The sequence below is a fragment of the Pan troglodytes genome, chromosome X (genome assembly GCF_028858775.2).
Source record: "Pan troglodytes isolate AG18354 chromosome X, NHGRI_mPanTro3-v2.0_pri, whole genome shotgun sequence".
NCBI lineage: Eukaryota > Metazoa > Chordata > Mammalia > Primates > Hominidae > Pan > Pan troglodytes.
In genome coordinates, this window is record NC_072421.2 from 52,534,975 (window position 1) to 52,548,303 (window position 13,329).

General features: G+C 41.6%; 1 protein-coding gene across 3 annotated transcripts; it reads left to right on the forward strand.

Moving 5' to 3' along the window:
- Positions 1 to 7,342: 7,342 nt before the first annotated feature.
- On the forward strand, positions 7,343 to 12,422 carry LOC129138634 (X antigen family member 1). 3 transcript variants are annotated; one of them, XM_054676368.2, is made up of 4 exons: positions 7,343 to 7,506; positions 8,926 to 9,067; positions 9,595 to 9,721; positions 12,312 to 12,422. In XM_054676368.2, exons 1-4 carry the CDS (start codon positions 7,358 to 7,360, stop codon positions 12,332 to 12,334), a joined length of 441 nt encoding a protein of 146 aa, XP_054532343.1. In that variant the 5' UTR covers positions 7,343 to 7,357; the 3' UTR covers positions 12,335 to 12,422. The 3 variants fall into 3 exon arrangements, with proteins under 3 accessions (XP_054532343.1, XP_054532345.1, XP_054532344.1); XM_054676370.2 differs by having other exon boundaries at positions 7,423 to 7,506; positions 8,926 to 9,083; positions 12,312 to 12,399; XM_054676369.2 differs by lacking the exon at positions 7,343 to 7,506 and adding an exon at positions 7,579 to 7,826.
- Positions 12,423 to 13,329: the final 907 nt, after the last annotated feature.

Here is a 13,329-nt window from a genome sequence, read left to right on the forward strand (position 1 = left end):
ACTTCCCATGGCCAGGAGGTGGCACATGATCAGTAGCTGGCACATGATCAGTAGCCGGCACATGATCAGTAGCCAGCATCATTCTTCTATACAGTTAACTTCTTATTGACTACCGTCTCTCGGTTGTGCTATCAAATAGGACGTCTTATTCAGTCTTTCTAACTATGTTTTTGGTACCCATTACCATCCCCACATCCCCCAAGCTCCCCACTACCCTTCCCAGCCTCTGGTAACCATCCTTCTACTCTCTATGTCCATGAGTTGAATTGTTTGGATTTTTAGATCCCACAAATAAGTGAGAACAATTGATGTTTGTCTTTCTGTGAATGGATTATTTCACTTAACACATTGATCTCCAGTTCCATTCATGGTTTTGCAAATGAGTGGCTCTCAATTTTTTTTATGGCTGAAGAGTACTCCCTTGTGTGTATGTGCCACATTTTCTTCATTCCTCTGTTGCTGGACGCTTAGGTTGCTTCCAAATCTTAGCTATTGTGAACAGTGCTGCAACACACATGGGAGTGCAGATATCTCTTCGATATACTGCTTTCATTTCTTTGGGGGCATAAACCCAGCAATAGGATTGCTTGATCATATGGAAGCTCTATTTTTAGTTTGTAGAGAAACCTCCAAACTGTTCTCCGTAGTGGTTGTATATTACATTCCCACTGACAGTGTATGAGGGTTCCCTTTTCTCCACATCTTCGCCAGCATTTGGTATTTCGTGACTGTTGGTTAAAAGCCATTTGAACTGGAGTGAGATGATATCTCATTGTAGTTTTGATTGGCATTTCTCCAAAGATCAGCGATGCTGAGCACCTTCTCACATGCCTGTTTTCCATTTGTATGTCTTCCTTTGAGAAATGTCCACTCAAATCTTTTGGTGATTTCTTGATCAGATATTAGATTTTTTCCGATAGAATTGTTTGAGCTTCCCGTATACTCTGGTTATTAATCCCTCGTGAGACGGGTAGTTTGCAAATATTTTGTCCCATTCTGTGTGCTGTCTCTTCAATGTGTTGATTGTATCCTCTGCTGTGCAGAAGCTTTTGAACTTGATGTGGTCTCATTTGCCCGTGTTTGCTTTGGATGCCTGTGCTTGTGGGGCATTACTCAAGAAATTTTCGCCCAGGGAAATCTACAATCTAAATGTCTTGTAGAGTTTCCTCAATATTTTATTGTAGTAGTTTCATAGTTTGAAAGCTTAGATTTCTTTAACCCATTCTGATTTGATTTTTGTATATGGTGAGAGATAGGGGTCTAGATTCATTCTTCTGCATATGGATATCCAGGTTTCCCAGTACCATTTATTAATGAGACTGTCTTTCCCCAGTGTATGTTCTTGGCACCTTTGTGGAAAGTGAGTTCACTGTAAGTGTGTGGGTTTGTTTCTGCTTTCTGTATTCTGTTCAATGGGTCTATACGTCTGTTTTAATGTCAGTACCGTGCTGTTTGGGTTACTATCTCTCTGTAGTATGATTTGAAGTCAGGTAATGTGAGTCCTCCAGATTTGTTCTTTTTGTTTAGAATAGCTTGGCTATTCTGAGTCACTTGTGGTTCCATATGAATTTTATGATTGCTTTATCCATTTCTGTGAGAAATGTCACTGTCTGTTGTTGTTTGTTTTTTTTTTAGGGATTGCACTGAATCTGCAGATTGCTTGCTTGTATATGTTTTAGAATGAGTTTTGCTAGCTAGTGTCCTTCAAATAATTTTTTCATTCAATATAAATATAAGTTTTTGGATAACATTTCTTGAAAGGTTCCCTGTTGTACATTTAATATCTAAAGGATCTGTATTGACGTAACGACCCTCTGGGTTTGCTGATATTAATATTTGTAGTCTCTGTGTCTCCCTCTCTCATCAGTCTGGATAAAGGTTCATTAATTCGAGTTGTCTTCTCAAAGAAACAATGTCTGGGTTTCACTGATAATTTCTATAGATTTTTATCAATTCTATTTAATTCATTTTTCCTCATGTCTTTTAAATTTTTTCCTTCTTTTTTTCTCCTTTTTTTTTTTTTTTTTTTTTAACAGAATCTCGCACTGTCACCCAGGCTGGAGTGCAGTGGCATGATCTCGGCTCACTGCAGCCTGCACCTCCCAGGTTGAAGAGATTCTCCTGCCTTAGCCTCCCGAGTAGCTGAAACTATAGGCGTGCACCACCAGCCCAGCTAACTTTTGTATTTTTAGTAGAGACCGGGTTTCACCATGTTGGCCAGGCTGGTCTCGAACTCCAGACCTCAGGGGATCGGCCACCTCAGCCTCCAAGAGTGCTGGGATTACAGGCATGAGCCACTGTGCACGGTCTAACAGTTTTCCTTCTGACTTTGGGTATAATTTGATTTCATTTTTCTAGTTTCTTAATGTGGAAACCTAGATAATTGATTTGAGACTTTTCCTCCTTTCTGACATGAGTATTGAAGGGTATAAATTTCCCTCTATGCTTTAGTTTCATCTTGCAAAGTTTGATAAGTTGAGTTTTCATTTTAAAATTTTTTCCTGCAATTTCTTCTTTGATCTCTGAGTTACTTAAATGTGACATTTAATTTCCAAGATTTCATGAGTTGCAGACATCTTTCTACAACTAATTTCCATTTCAATTCTTTTTTTGGTCATAGAACATGTTTTATAACATTTCATTCCTTTTGAATTTGTTGAGATTTGTTTTTTGGCCCACAATATGGTCTATCTTGGTGAACATTCTATGGGCACTTGAGAAGAATGTGCATTCTGCTGTTGATCTATGAATATCAATTAGGCCATGCTGTCTGATAGTGTTGTTCAAGCCTTCTGCATTTATATATCCTGATTTTTTGTACACTTTTTCTACCAAATGCAGGGAGTAATGGGGAAGTCTTCTACTAAAGGCACGTGTGTTTATTTCTTCTTTGTGATGTATCAGTTGTCCCTCAAGTATTTTGAAGTTGCCTACATATCCGTGGTGTTTCTGTCTTCTGAATCAATGCACCTCTCTATGATTATTATGTAATGTCCCACTTTGTCCCTTGTAGTAATCTCCACTATAAAGTGTGCTTTGTGAGATACTAATTTCACACTTCGAGTTTATGTGATTCATATTTGCAGGAAATATCTTTTTCCATCTTTTACTTGTAACTTATTTATTTTTAGAGTGGGGCTCTTTTTTTCAAGATACAGATTACTGATAAATATACTGTGAAAATCAAGATCCTCTTGCAACTGTGCAACAACAATAAAAATACCGAAAAATTAGATGCAGAAGTTAATATACAACTAAAATGTTACGCAGAAATCCACAGAATAATCTGCTTGGCTCTTCAAAAGAACCTCAATCAAACTCTTTGACAGCCTTCATAGAAAGATATCTTCACATTAAAGTGGTATATTTATATGAAAAATATAATTTTATCCCCCTATTTTCTACAGTAGGGTTTTGGGTAAAATTTCATTTCACGAAGGTGTTCTTTTGCTAAAAATCCTTTGAGAAACAACTATATAAAATGATCTCTCAGAGCTCTCTTAGCTTTGAAATGTGGAGATTCAAATATCCCTCTGTAGATTGAGGAGGAGATGTAAAAAAAAAAAAAAAAAAAAAAAATCACGGGGAAGGAAATGTTGGTCTCCTGCACTTTTCTTTTCTTTTTCTTCCTAGACTAACCAGTTTGTGTTGGTCCTCCGCTGGGCTGTTAATCCAGGGAAGAGTTGCCCTTCTGAAGAATACGTGGATTTAATGGAGACCAAGGCAGGTTTGAATCGCTCAGAAACAACAGCCAGAATAACTTTTGAAGGGCTGTAAATGAAGATGATTAAAATCCTCTGATTTATGTTACTTTTCACTCAAGTTTCTAAAAGTGCCTTCCCATCAAGAGCTGTTTGGCTAGGGACAGAAACGTTTGTTCAGCCCTATTTTTCTCTTCCTTCCTTCCTTCCTTCCTTCCTTCCTTCCTTCCTTCCTGCCTTCCTTCCTTCCTTCCTTCCTTCCTTCCTTCCTGCCTTCCTTCCTGCCTTCCTCCCTGCCTCCCTCCCTCCTTTACTTCTTTCCACCCTCCCTCCCTCGCTCCATTTGTCCTTATTTTCTCCCTTCCTCCCTGGCTCCCTTCATGCCTCACTCCCTTCCTTCTTTCCTACCTTTTATAAAAAGAAGTGAACTGATATTTGTAAAGTAGAAAGATCAGAAGAGTTCACAATTATTTTCGAGTTTTCTTTTAACTTTTATTTTGGGTTCAGGGTGCATGTGCAGGTTTGTAATATAGGTAAACTCATGTCATGGGGTTTGTTGTACAGATTATTTCATCACCCAGGTAGTAAGGCCAGTGCCCATTAGTTATTTTGTTGATCCTCTCCCTCCTCCCAGCCTCTACCCTCTGATAAGCCCCAGCGTGTTGGCCCTCTCTGGGTGTCCATGTGTTCTCAGCAATCAGCTCCCATTTATAAGTGACTTCATGTGGAATTGGGTTTTCTGCTCCTGCATTAGTTTGCTAAGGATAATGGCCTCCAGCTCCATCCGTGTTCCTGGAAAGGACATGATCTCACTGTTTTTTACGGCTGCATAGTACTCCATGGTGTATATGTACCACATTTTAAAAAGTGCAGTCTATTACTGATGGGCATTTAGGTTGATCCCATGTCTTTGCTATTGTGAGTAGTGCTACAATTATCATACATGTGCATGCGTCTTTATAATAGAAAGGTTTATGTACCTTTGGGTATAGTCCCAGCAATGGGATTGCAGGGCCAAATGGTATTTCTGTTCTTAAGTCCGTGAGGAATTGCCACACTCCTTTCCACAATGGTTGAACTAATTTATACTCCAACCAACAGGGTATAAGCGTTGCCTTTTCTGCACAAACTCACCAGCGTCTGTTATTTTTGTTCTTGCTTTTTATCCAGCCTTATAGACTCTGACTCTGTTTTTTGAGACAGGATGTCTTTCTGTCTGTGAACGTGAATTCCGCTGGTGTCTGAGACTTGCCAGGATTCCAGCTCTCTCAAATGCCTGTGTTTGAACTTTATGAATTTGCTACATTTTCAGTGGTTTTCTTCTTACCCCCTGTTATGGCTGTCACTTCTTCCACACATGCTCTGCCACAGGTGATGCAGTTTGTTTGTCTCATCCCTCCTCAGAGGGACTAAGTCACCATTTTGGATCAGTTCTCATGGCTGTCTTGTTACCTCAGGTCTCTCATGATCTAAAAACAAAGCAAAACAAAAGAAAACGTTATAGATTATTAGGCTGTTTTTCATTTTCAAGGCTAAAGTGACTTTCTCTTGAGGCTTTCTAAATCTTACCTGGTGGTAGAACTCTCCTTTGTTAATCTTTTGACTACTGGTACAAAAATACAGCATTCAAATATGTGAAGTAAAAGATAATCCAGGGGCTAGCTGACTATGGCTTGAGATCTAAATACAGCCCATGGCTTGTTTTGCATAGCCATTGAGATAAGGATTTTTTTCCATTTAAAAGTATTATTGCTAAAAAACACAACACTACGCCACAGAAACTACATGACCCACAAAGACTGAAATAATTACGATCAGATCTGTTAAAGCAAAATTTGGTGATGCCGTATTAATCAAATACCTGTTATTCTGCTTTGCATTATTGCATACATCTTTTCATCCATTAATTAATTTATTTACACACGGATTGAAAATATGGATGTTACTCTATCCCCTCAAGAAAGCATCCAGCTTTATGATACCATGATTTCAGTCTGGGAAACTTGTCCCAGGGATCAGGTCAATACACAAACATACATTTGAGGTAGGAGACTGGCAGGACTTGTTTTCTGGTCATAACCGAGCCTAGAGCCTACAGTCAGAATCTATGGCTATTTATGAAACATATACTGTCTGAATGACCTACAGGTATATTCAGGGAAATCAGTTACCAGTCCAGAGATTTAAATGTGAAGTAACACAACCTAAAAAGAAAAAAGTAAACAGGTGTGAATGTATTTATTCTACAGAAGAATTTATTCAATTACGTTTATTGGAAGCATGGCAGAAAACCCAGAACCAGAGAACAAAGTGGTTAATAAAAGCATTTATAAAACTGGCCAAGGTGGGAGCATCACTTGAGCCCAGGAAATTGAGACCAGCATGGGCAACACAGTGAGACCACCATCTAAAAAATAAATAAATAATAAATAAACCAATTACCCAGGTGTGGTGTCTGCACCTGTAGTAGCAGGGACTGGGGAGGCTACATCGGGAGGATTGTTTGAGCCCAGGAGATGGAGGCTTCAGTGAGGTATGGTCATGCCACTGCCCTCCAGCCTGAGCAACAGAGTGACACTCTGTCTGGAAAAAAAAATAAATAAAAACGGCTTTATAAATAAAGATATGAAAATAATTTATTTCTTCCACAAAAGGTCTTTCTGAGACACATCCTCCAGTAAGGGACTGTCTGTTCCCAACGTTTCTGAATGCATGAGATTGGACAAAGAGAGACGAAAGCTCTCAAGTCCCTTTTTCTACTACAAACGCCATGGGGATGCGGGTCTGGGAACAGCGGAAAACCCTACCCTGCCCTGAAAAGTCCCTGGCTCAATGTGCATGTCCCTTTCTATGAAAGTTCCTTGCTGCCTATGCGCCTTGCTCTCTAACTTCTGTCCCTCCACAGCTGTGAAAGGAGACGTCGTGACTTCCTTCTTTCGTGCTGACTACGACTTAGCCAGTAGGTCTGCAGATCAGTCCTCCCAGAAAGTGAAGTGTGAGTGAGTGTGAGGGGGAGCGTGGGGGGCTTCCTGTGGGTTGTGCCACTTGGTCCATGGCCTCTGAGATCGTCATCTTTCTACTAAAACTCAGCGATACTGCCATGGCCTTGCTGTTGTGGGGTCCCGGGCATGGGACGAAGGAGGGCCATAGCGGGGAGGAGGGTCAGGTGAACATGGAGTGAGTTTTTTTTTTTTTCACAGAGTCTTGCTCTGTCACCAGGCTGGAGTGCAGTGGCGCAATCTCGGCTCACTGCAACCTCTGCCTCCCGGGTTCAAGTGATTCTCCTGCCTCAGCCTCCCGAGTAGCTGGGAGTACAGGCGCGCACAACCACACCCAGCTAATTTTTGTATTTTTCAGTAGAGACGGGTTTTAACCATGTTGGCGAGGATGGTCTCGATCTCTTGGCCACATGATCCACCCGCCTCCGCCCCCCAAAGTGCTGGGATTACAGGCGTGAGCCACCGCGCCCGGTCATGGAGTGAGTTTTGAAGGCTGACATTATTTGAGGTATTTGAGTCCTGGTGGGGGGGAACCCACACACAGAGAGGAGGGATTCCAAAGTCGTTAATGGGGACCTGGGAAGGAGCATAGGACAGGGCAAGGCGGGATAAGGAGGGGCACCACAGCCCTTAAGGCACGAGGGAACCTCACTGCGCATGCTCCTTTGGTGCCCACCTCAGTGCGCATGTTCACTGGGCGTCTTCCCATCGGCCCCTTCGCCAGTGTGGGGAACGCGACGGAGCTGTGAGCCGGCGACTCGGGTCCCTGAGGTCTGGATTCTTTCTCCGCTACTGAGACACGGCGGGTAGGTCCACAGGCAGATCCAACTGGGAGTTGAAGTGTGAGTGAGAGTGAAGAGGAACCAGCAGGCTTCCGGAGGGTTGCGTGGTCAGTGACTCAGAGTGAGAAGGCCCTCGAAGTCGTCGTCCCTCTCATGCGGTGCCACGCCCATGGACCTTCTTGTCTTGTCACGGCCATAACTGGGGAGGAAGGAGGGCCGAGGAGTGGAGGGGCTCAGGGGAAGCTGGGGTGCTGTTGGGGGTATCCGAGTCCCAGAAGCACCTGGAACCCCGACAGAAGATTCTGGACTCCCCAGACGGGACCAGGAGAGGGACGGCATGAGCGGTATGGAAGGGTCCTGGAGACGGGGCATGCTGCGGGCTAGTGACCGCAGCCCCGAGGTCTGTAGAGTGCCTGGCATAGGGGTCCTGTGAGGAGTGCCCACTGCTGTGTAGCAAATTCTCAACTCCACTGTGGAGATTCCAATGGGCGGGGCCCTGAGTTCCTAAAAATGTGACTTTGGGGTGGGGGGGAAGTGGGCCTAGCAAATCATTATGTGACAAAATTGGTGGTCACTGCAGTTTCAGTTCTGTAGCTGTAATTTCCTACTTGTCTCCCTGATGGAGTGTCCAGTTGTGAAACCAACCTCATGGGAAATGCCCTGTGTTTTTTGCCAGGAGCCTTAAGACATCGCTCAGCTAGCTAGACCTACTTAAGTGGCTTTGCAAGCATTCGATTCAAAAGGTGCATACACTTATACTTGCCCGGGGACTTTCAGAGTATTTCTAAATTAAAAAAAAAAATGTCCAAGTTAACATTTGACCATGAAAGCGGTCAAATCTAGTTGTCCTGTCAAGTGCATTTTCCCAATCACAGTATTCTGCTTGCAGAGTGAAGTATGTGTTGATGAGGACGATCAACATATAGGCCTATGCCAAGAAGTTCACAACCTCCTGAGCTCATTGTGCCTCTGCTTGTGAATGTCTTAACATTCGATGTTTTCTCTTAGCAGAAAGTTATTTTTCTGATAGTGTTGATGGACTAGTATGGATACACTGATAATGGTCTCCCATGCTGATAAAAAATGATCATGGCATCCCATGAAGGAAAGATTAGTCCAGAGGATTATATTTGGGTTTTGTGTGGGTGGATGATCGTGTGTGCCCAGATTTTGTCCATAACTTCCTCCTCATGCTTATTCAGAACAGATTACACACATTCATCCCAACATTGATTAAAACGGCTTCCAAAGTCCCTGAGGATATCTGTCTTTGAGTAACCTCTCTGAGGGAAGAATAGTGTTATGAAGATTAGGTATACGGGGTAGTGTTGGAGAAATGTCTCTAGACATACTTATAATAAGACATACCTGTGTATTCTGTATATTTATATTATTGACATGTATTAATAACAAAACTTTTTATCTACACACACACACACACAGACACACACAAACACAGAACCACACAGCCAGTCCCAGGAGCCCAGTAATGGAGAGCCCCAAAAAGAAGAACCAGCAGCTGAAAGTCAGGATCCTACACCTGGGCAGCAGACCGAAGAAGATCAGGATACAGCTGAGATCCCAGGTGCTGGGAAGGGAAAGTATGTCTATGGGGCGGGAGAAGGTCTATGTGTGCATTGTGGCCTATGCCATGAGCAGTAACAGGAGCAAAGAGAACATTAGGAAAAGATACCAAACATTTGCTCAAAGTTGGCTGGAAAAGGGAGAGTATAGTTTGCAGCTTCACGCTGTCCCTGGATATAATGAATCTTCTCTTGTTCTTCGAGATGGATTTTGTATGCTTGAAAATACAGTCCTTACTAAATCACTTGAAACCATTTAATTTGGTGTATAGAAATGTACATTTTTTTATTATGTGGCAGAGGCTCATCTGTCACGCAGTGTGGATTGTTGTGGCATGATCTTGGCTCACTGCCACCTCCAGCTCTTGGGTTCAAGCGACCTCGGCCTCCCAAAGTGCTGAGATTACAGGCATGAACCACTACGCCTGGCTCAGGCTTTATTTCGTAACGCGAAGGAAAAGAATATTATCATTTCCTTATTTATATTTCATGTTGGAATGCTTAAATCGATAACCTTTGTATTTTGAAGTGCGTGACATGGAAGGTGATCTGCAAGAGCTGCATCAGTCAAACACCGGGGATAAATCTGGATTTGGGTTCCGGCGTCAAGGTGAAGATAATACCTAAAGAGGAACACTGTAAAATGCCAGAAGCAGGTATGTTATCCAGCAAGATGCAAAGTTATGTGCTTTCTCATTTACACAATATTATACTTTTGATAATAGAGGGATAACATTAGTGCTACTTTAAAAACACAGTGCAAATGCAAATGTTCTTTGAAACGTCATTCAGACCCAAATGCCAGATTGCAAGACTTAAACACTATCAGATACAGAAACAAATTGGGTCAAAGCCATATTGAATCATCAAACATGACAGCATTTTCTTAGTTTGGTGTATAACCAACGGCTAACAATTTTCAGATTCTTTTCTAATTTCTGCTTTTAACAAATACATAATGCATTTGTAATACCAGTTTGTGTGAAGTATGCTGAGCCCTGAAGCAGGTTCTAGTACCAGCTCTACCATAATTTGTGAGAGTCTGGATGAATCGTATAAATTCCACAGGCATCCTTGCTCTTAGTGAAAAGAGTGGATGCACATCAGATAGATTAAAATCCATTTCGTTGCTAATTTCCGCATGCTCTGGTTCTGTTGGATAGAAGACCAAGATATTCTGATCTTCATGATTTGTTTATCATAACAATCAGCTTCAGTCCAATTATAGTGTCTGAGTTGAGATTTCATGGTTCCTAGGAAAATGAGCGGGCACTCTGCTTGGTGTTTGTTTTCCTGTGTGGAGCCCTGTATGAGTGTTCTTGCATTTTGCCAAATTCTGAGTTCTCTGTCTCTTAAAGAATAATTGCATTTTAAAGCCTTCCCGCAGTGAAGCCTTGAATGACTGAATGATAAAATGGCAGGAGATCATCAGGTTTCTGTGGCCAGTGAAGTAGAGAGAATGCATGTAGGTCAGTGATGCCCAAGGTGGGTGTAAGATGCTTCTGCTAAGCATGCTCCCTGCCCTCCCGTCAGTCTTCATGAACTACTTCGTGTAATTAGATTGAAGACTCATATAGTAGAGTCACCTCTAACCATACCATAGGTTACATATTACAGGTTTCTGCCTTGAGGCATTAGATGATAGGGTTTGAAGTTCAACAACAGCACTGTGCTAATTCCTGAGTAGTTGACACAAGTATGTTTTACACATATTTTCCAAATTGGTGACTGTTAATTACAATACCTCTTGAAGTTAAAGGAAGCACCCCATGTTTAAGGGAGAAATTACCTAAGTGTTTTTACTGTACCCTGCTGAACCATTCCATTACACTATTTACATTAAAAGATAGTTCTCAGACGATTTCCAGGAGCCCACTGAACAAGCCTCAGTTGTATTCTTAGGGAGATCATAGCTTTAAATGCACGTCTTATTAAAATAAATCGCACGTTACATGTTAAAGGAAAAGAATACCATGAAATAACAGTAAAAGAGCCAGAGAATAAACTTAAAGGAAAAAGAAAGTGGTAGTGAATAAAAGACAGGTACGAATCATTAGTATAAGGAAAAGTAGTTCAAATGTCATAAATTGAAAAGATTGGTGTTTTGAAAATTAGCTACGGATATTCAGTAATTTACACAATCTTGAAGAAACGGAAAAAGCACAACATGGAATATGAACAAGACAGAGTGATTTAATACAGGGCTTTATTGAAAGTGAATACAGTCTTGAACGCTAAGATTTTCAGAGCATGGATGAAATGGTTGGTAAGCTAGGAAGCCATGCATTATTTATTTCTGTAATACCTGATTAAGCATCACAAAGCCTGTGGAAGAAACTGTGAAATTTTCCAGTTGTCCCTCAAAAACATTTACTTTTAAAAACAAATTTTGGCTTTTTCAGCTGTCCTACTCTTGTTTTCCATTCCCGTATCCCTCCATGTGTTCATGTGTGACACAGTTCATAATGCTATCACATATTGATGACGAAACTGATAGTGATAGCTTAAGAGTAATGCGACCATATACTTAATTATACAAATGGGAATACTTTCAAGTGTAAAAAGAGGCATGATTCATGTTGACATCACGGTAGGAGAAAACTGGGTACAAACGGTTGCTGTACCTTAAAAACCACAGAAGGGTAAACGAGCCCAAATAAATATTTTTGCCCTTCTGCACAATAGAGTAAAAACAAATGCAATGCTGGCCTTTCTATTCACTTTACTTATTCAGTTCCTAAGGTGACATTAACCGTTTTCTTCCAAGATAGTATTCAGACCATTTCCAGGAGCCCGTTTGGCATGCAGACCACAGATTCAAGCCAGAATATTAAAAGAGTGTTTGCCAAAAATTATACATTTTTCGTAAATTCCTTTTTTGTTTCTTAGGATTTTTGTGTGGTGCTGGTATTTTGAGTAAAACTATGCACAATGTTTGCTTTCTACTTTAAACCCCTTTTTAGTAGGTTCACTTCATTTAATGTGTTCGGACCTTGGACTGTCTTGCTTTCCTTGTAGCACTAGAAAGCAGGGTGTGTTTGAAAAACATCTTTAATGCATACACTTGGACGACTGTTGTCAAAGTCTCTTCAGAGGTCTACCTGAATGTAAGCAAAAGGGTGACTCTTAGGCTTCTGGTTTTGTCCATTGTAGAAAACTAAAACTTTGGTGTCTTTTCCATATCCTTAATGTCATTTAAACACAGTTCTGCTAGTAATGTTCCCACCTGTTATGCTTCTGTTATAGGTGAAGAGCAACCACAAGTTTAAATGAAGACAAGCTGAAACAACGCAAGCTGGTTTTATATTAGATATTTGACTTAAACTATCTCAATAAAGTTTTGCAGCTTTCACCAAAGAAGTCTTGCTCATCTTTGGTTCACTTCCTTCCCAGGTATTTGATAATATTGGAAATCGTTTCTGGCTGCGGTTGTCCACGCCTGTAATCCCAGCACTTTGGGATGCTGAGGCAGGAGGATTGCTTGAGCTCAGTAGTTTGAGACCAGATGGGGCAACAAAGCAAGACTCTCTCTCTACAAAAATAAAAGAGTGAATGCATGAATGTATGCAAGTTTGTATGTAGCTATAGCCCCAGCTACTCTAGAGCCGAAGGGTGGAGGATGCCTCCAGCCCAGGAGGTCCAGGATGAGGTTAATTTTTTTTTGAGATAGAGACTCTATTTTTTTTTTTTAAATTCAGTATCATTTTTGAAATTTTGTGTTCTGATTGAGCTGGTATGCACAGGTGTGATATTGTGTAATACATATTTGGTCCTAGACCCTGCTTCCTGGCATACAACTACTACAATTTTTAAAATCTCCACAAAGTGGTGTCTTTTTATATGCTAGTGAGTTGACTCATGGCTGGCAGCACCTAGGTAGCTCTAGTTTGGGGAATAGGAGGGTTGGGGCTTTCAGCTGCCCCCCCCCCCCAGCATTCGGGAAGAGGCAGAAGGTTAATTTGATCCCCAGTGGCAGGACAACAGTTTAATCAGTCACGCCTACAGAATGAAAACCTCCATCAAAACCAAAAGGACAGGATTCAGACAGCTTCTGGCTAGCTGAACATATGGAGGGCAGCATGCCCCTAGTGGGCACAGAAGCTCCCTACCCCCTGCCCCATACCTTGCGCTATGTCTCTCCTCATCTGCTTCCTTTCTTAGGGTATCCCATTTGCCACAAAACATGTGAGAAGTCCCTAGGCTATAGAGCTGGATGAAGGAATTAGGGCCTAGGTAGGAGTAAGCGGCAAGGAACCAGGGCAAC

Excerpts from the sequence above, each read along its gene's own strand:
- LOC129138634 (XM_054676369.2), top strand. The coding sequence starts at position 7,636 with ATGCGGTGCCACGCCCATGGACCTTCTTGTCTTGTCACGGCCATAACT. Across the intron at positions 9,068-9,594 it reads GGATACAGCTGAGATCCCAG|TGCGTGACATGGAAGGTGAT; the intron begins GTGCTGGGAAGG and ends TGTATTTTGAAG. Across the intron at positions 9,722-12,311 it reads CTGTAAAATGCCAGAAGCAG|GTGAAGAGCAACCACAAGTT; the intron begins GTATGTTATCCA and ends CTTCTGTTATAG.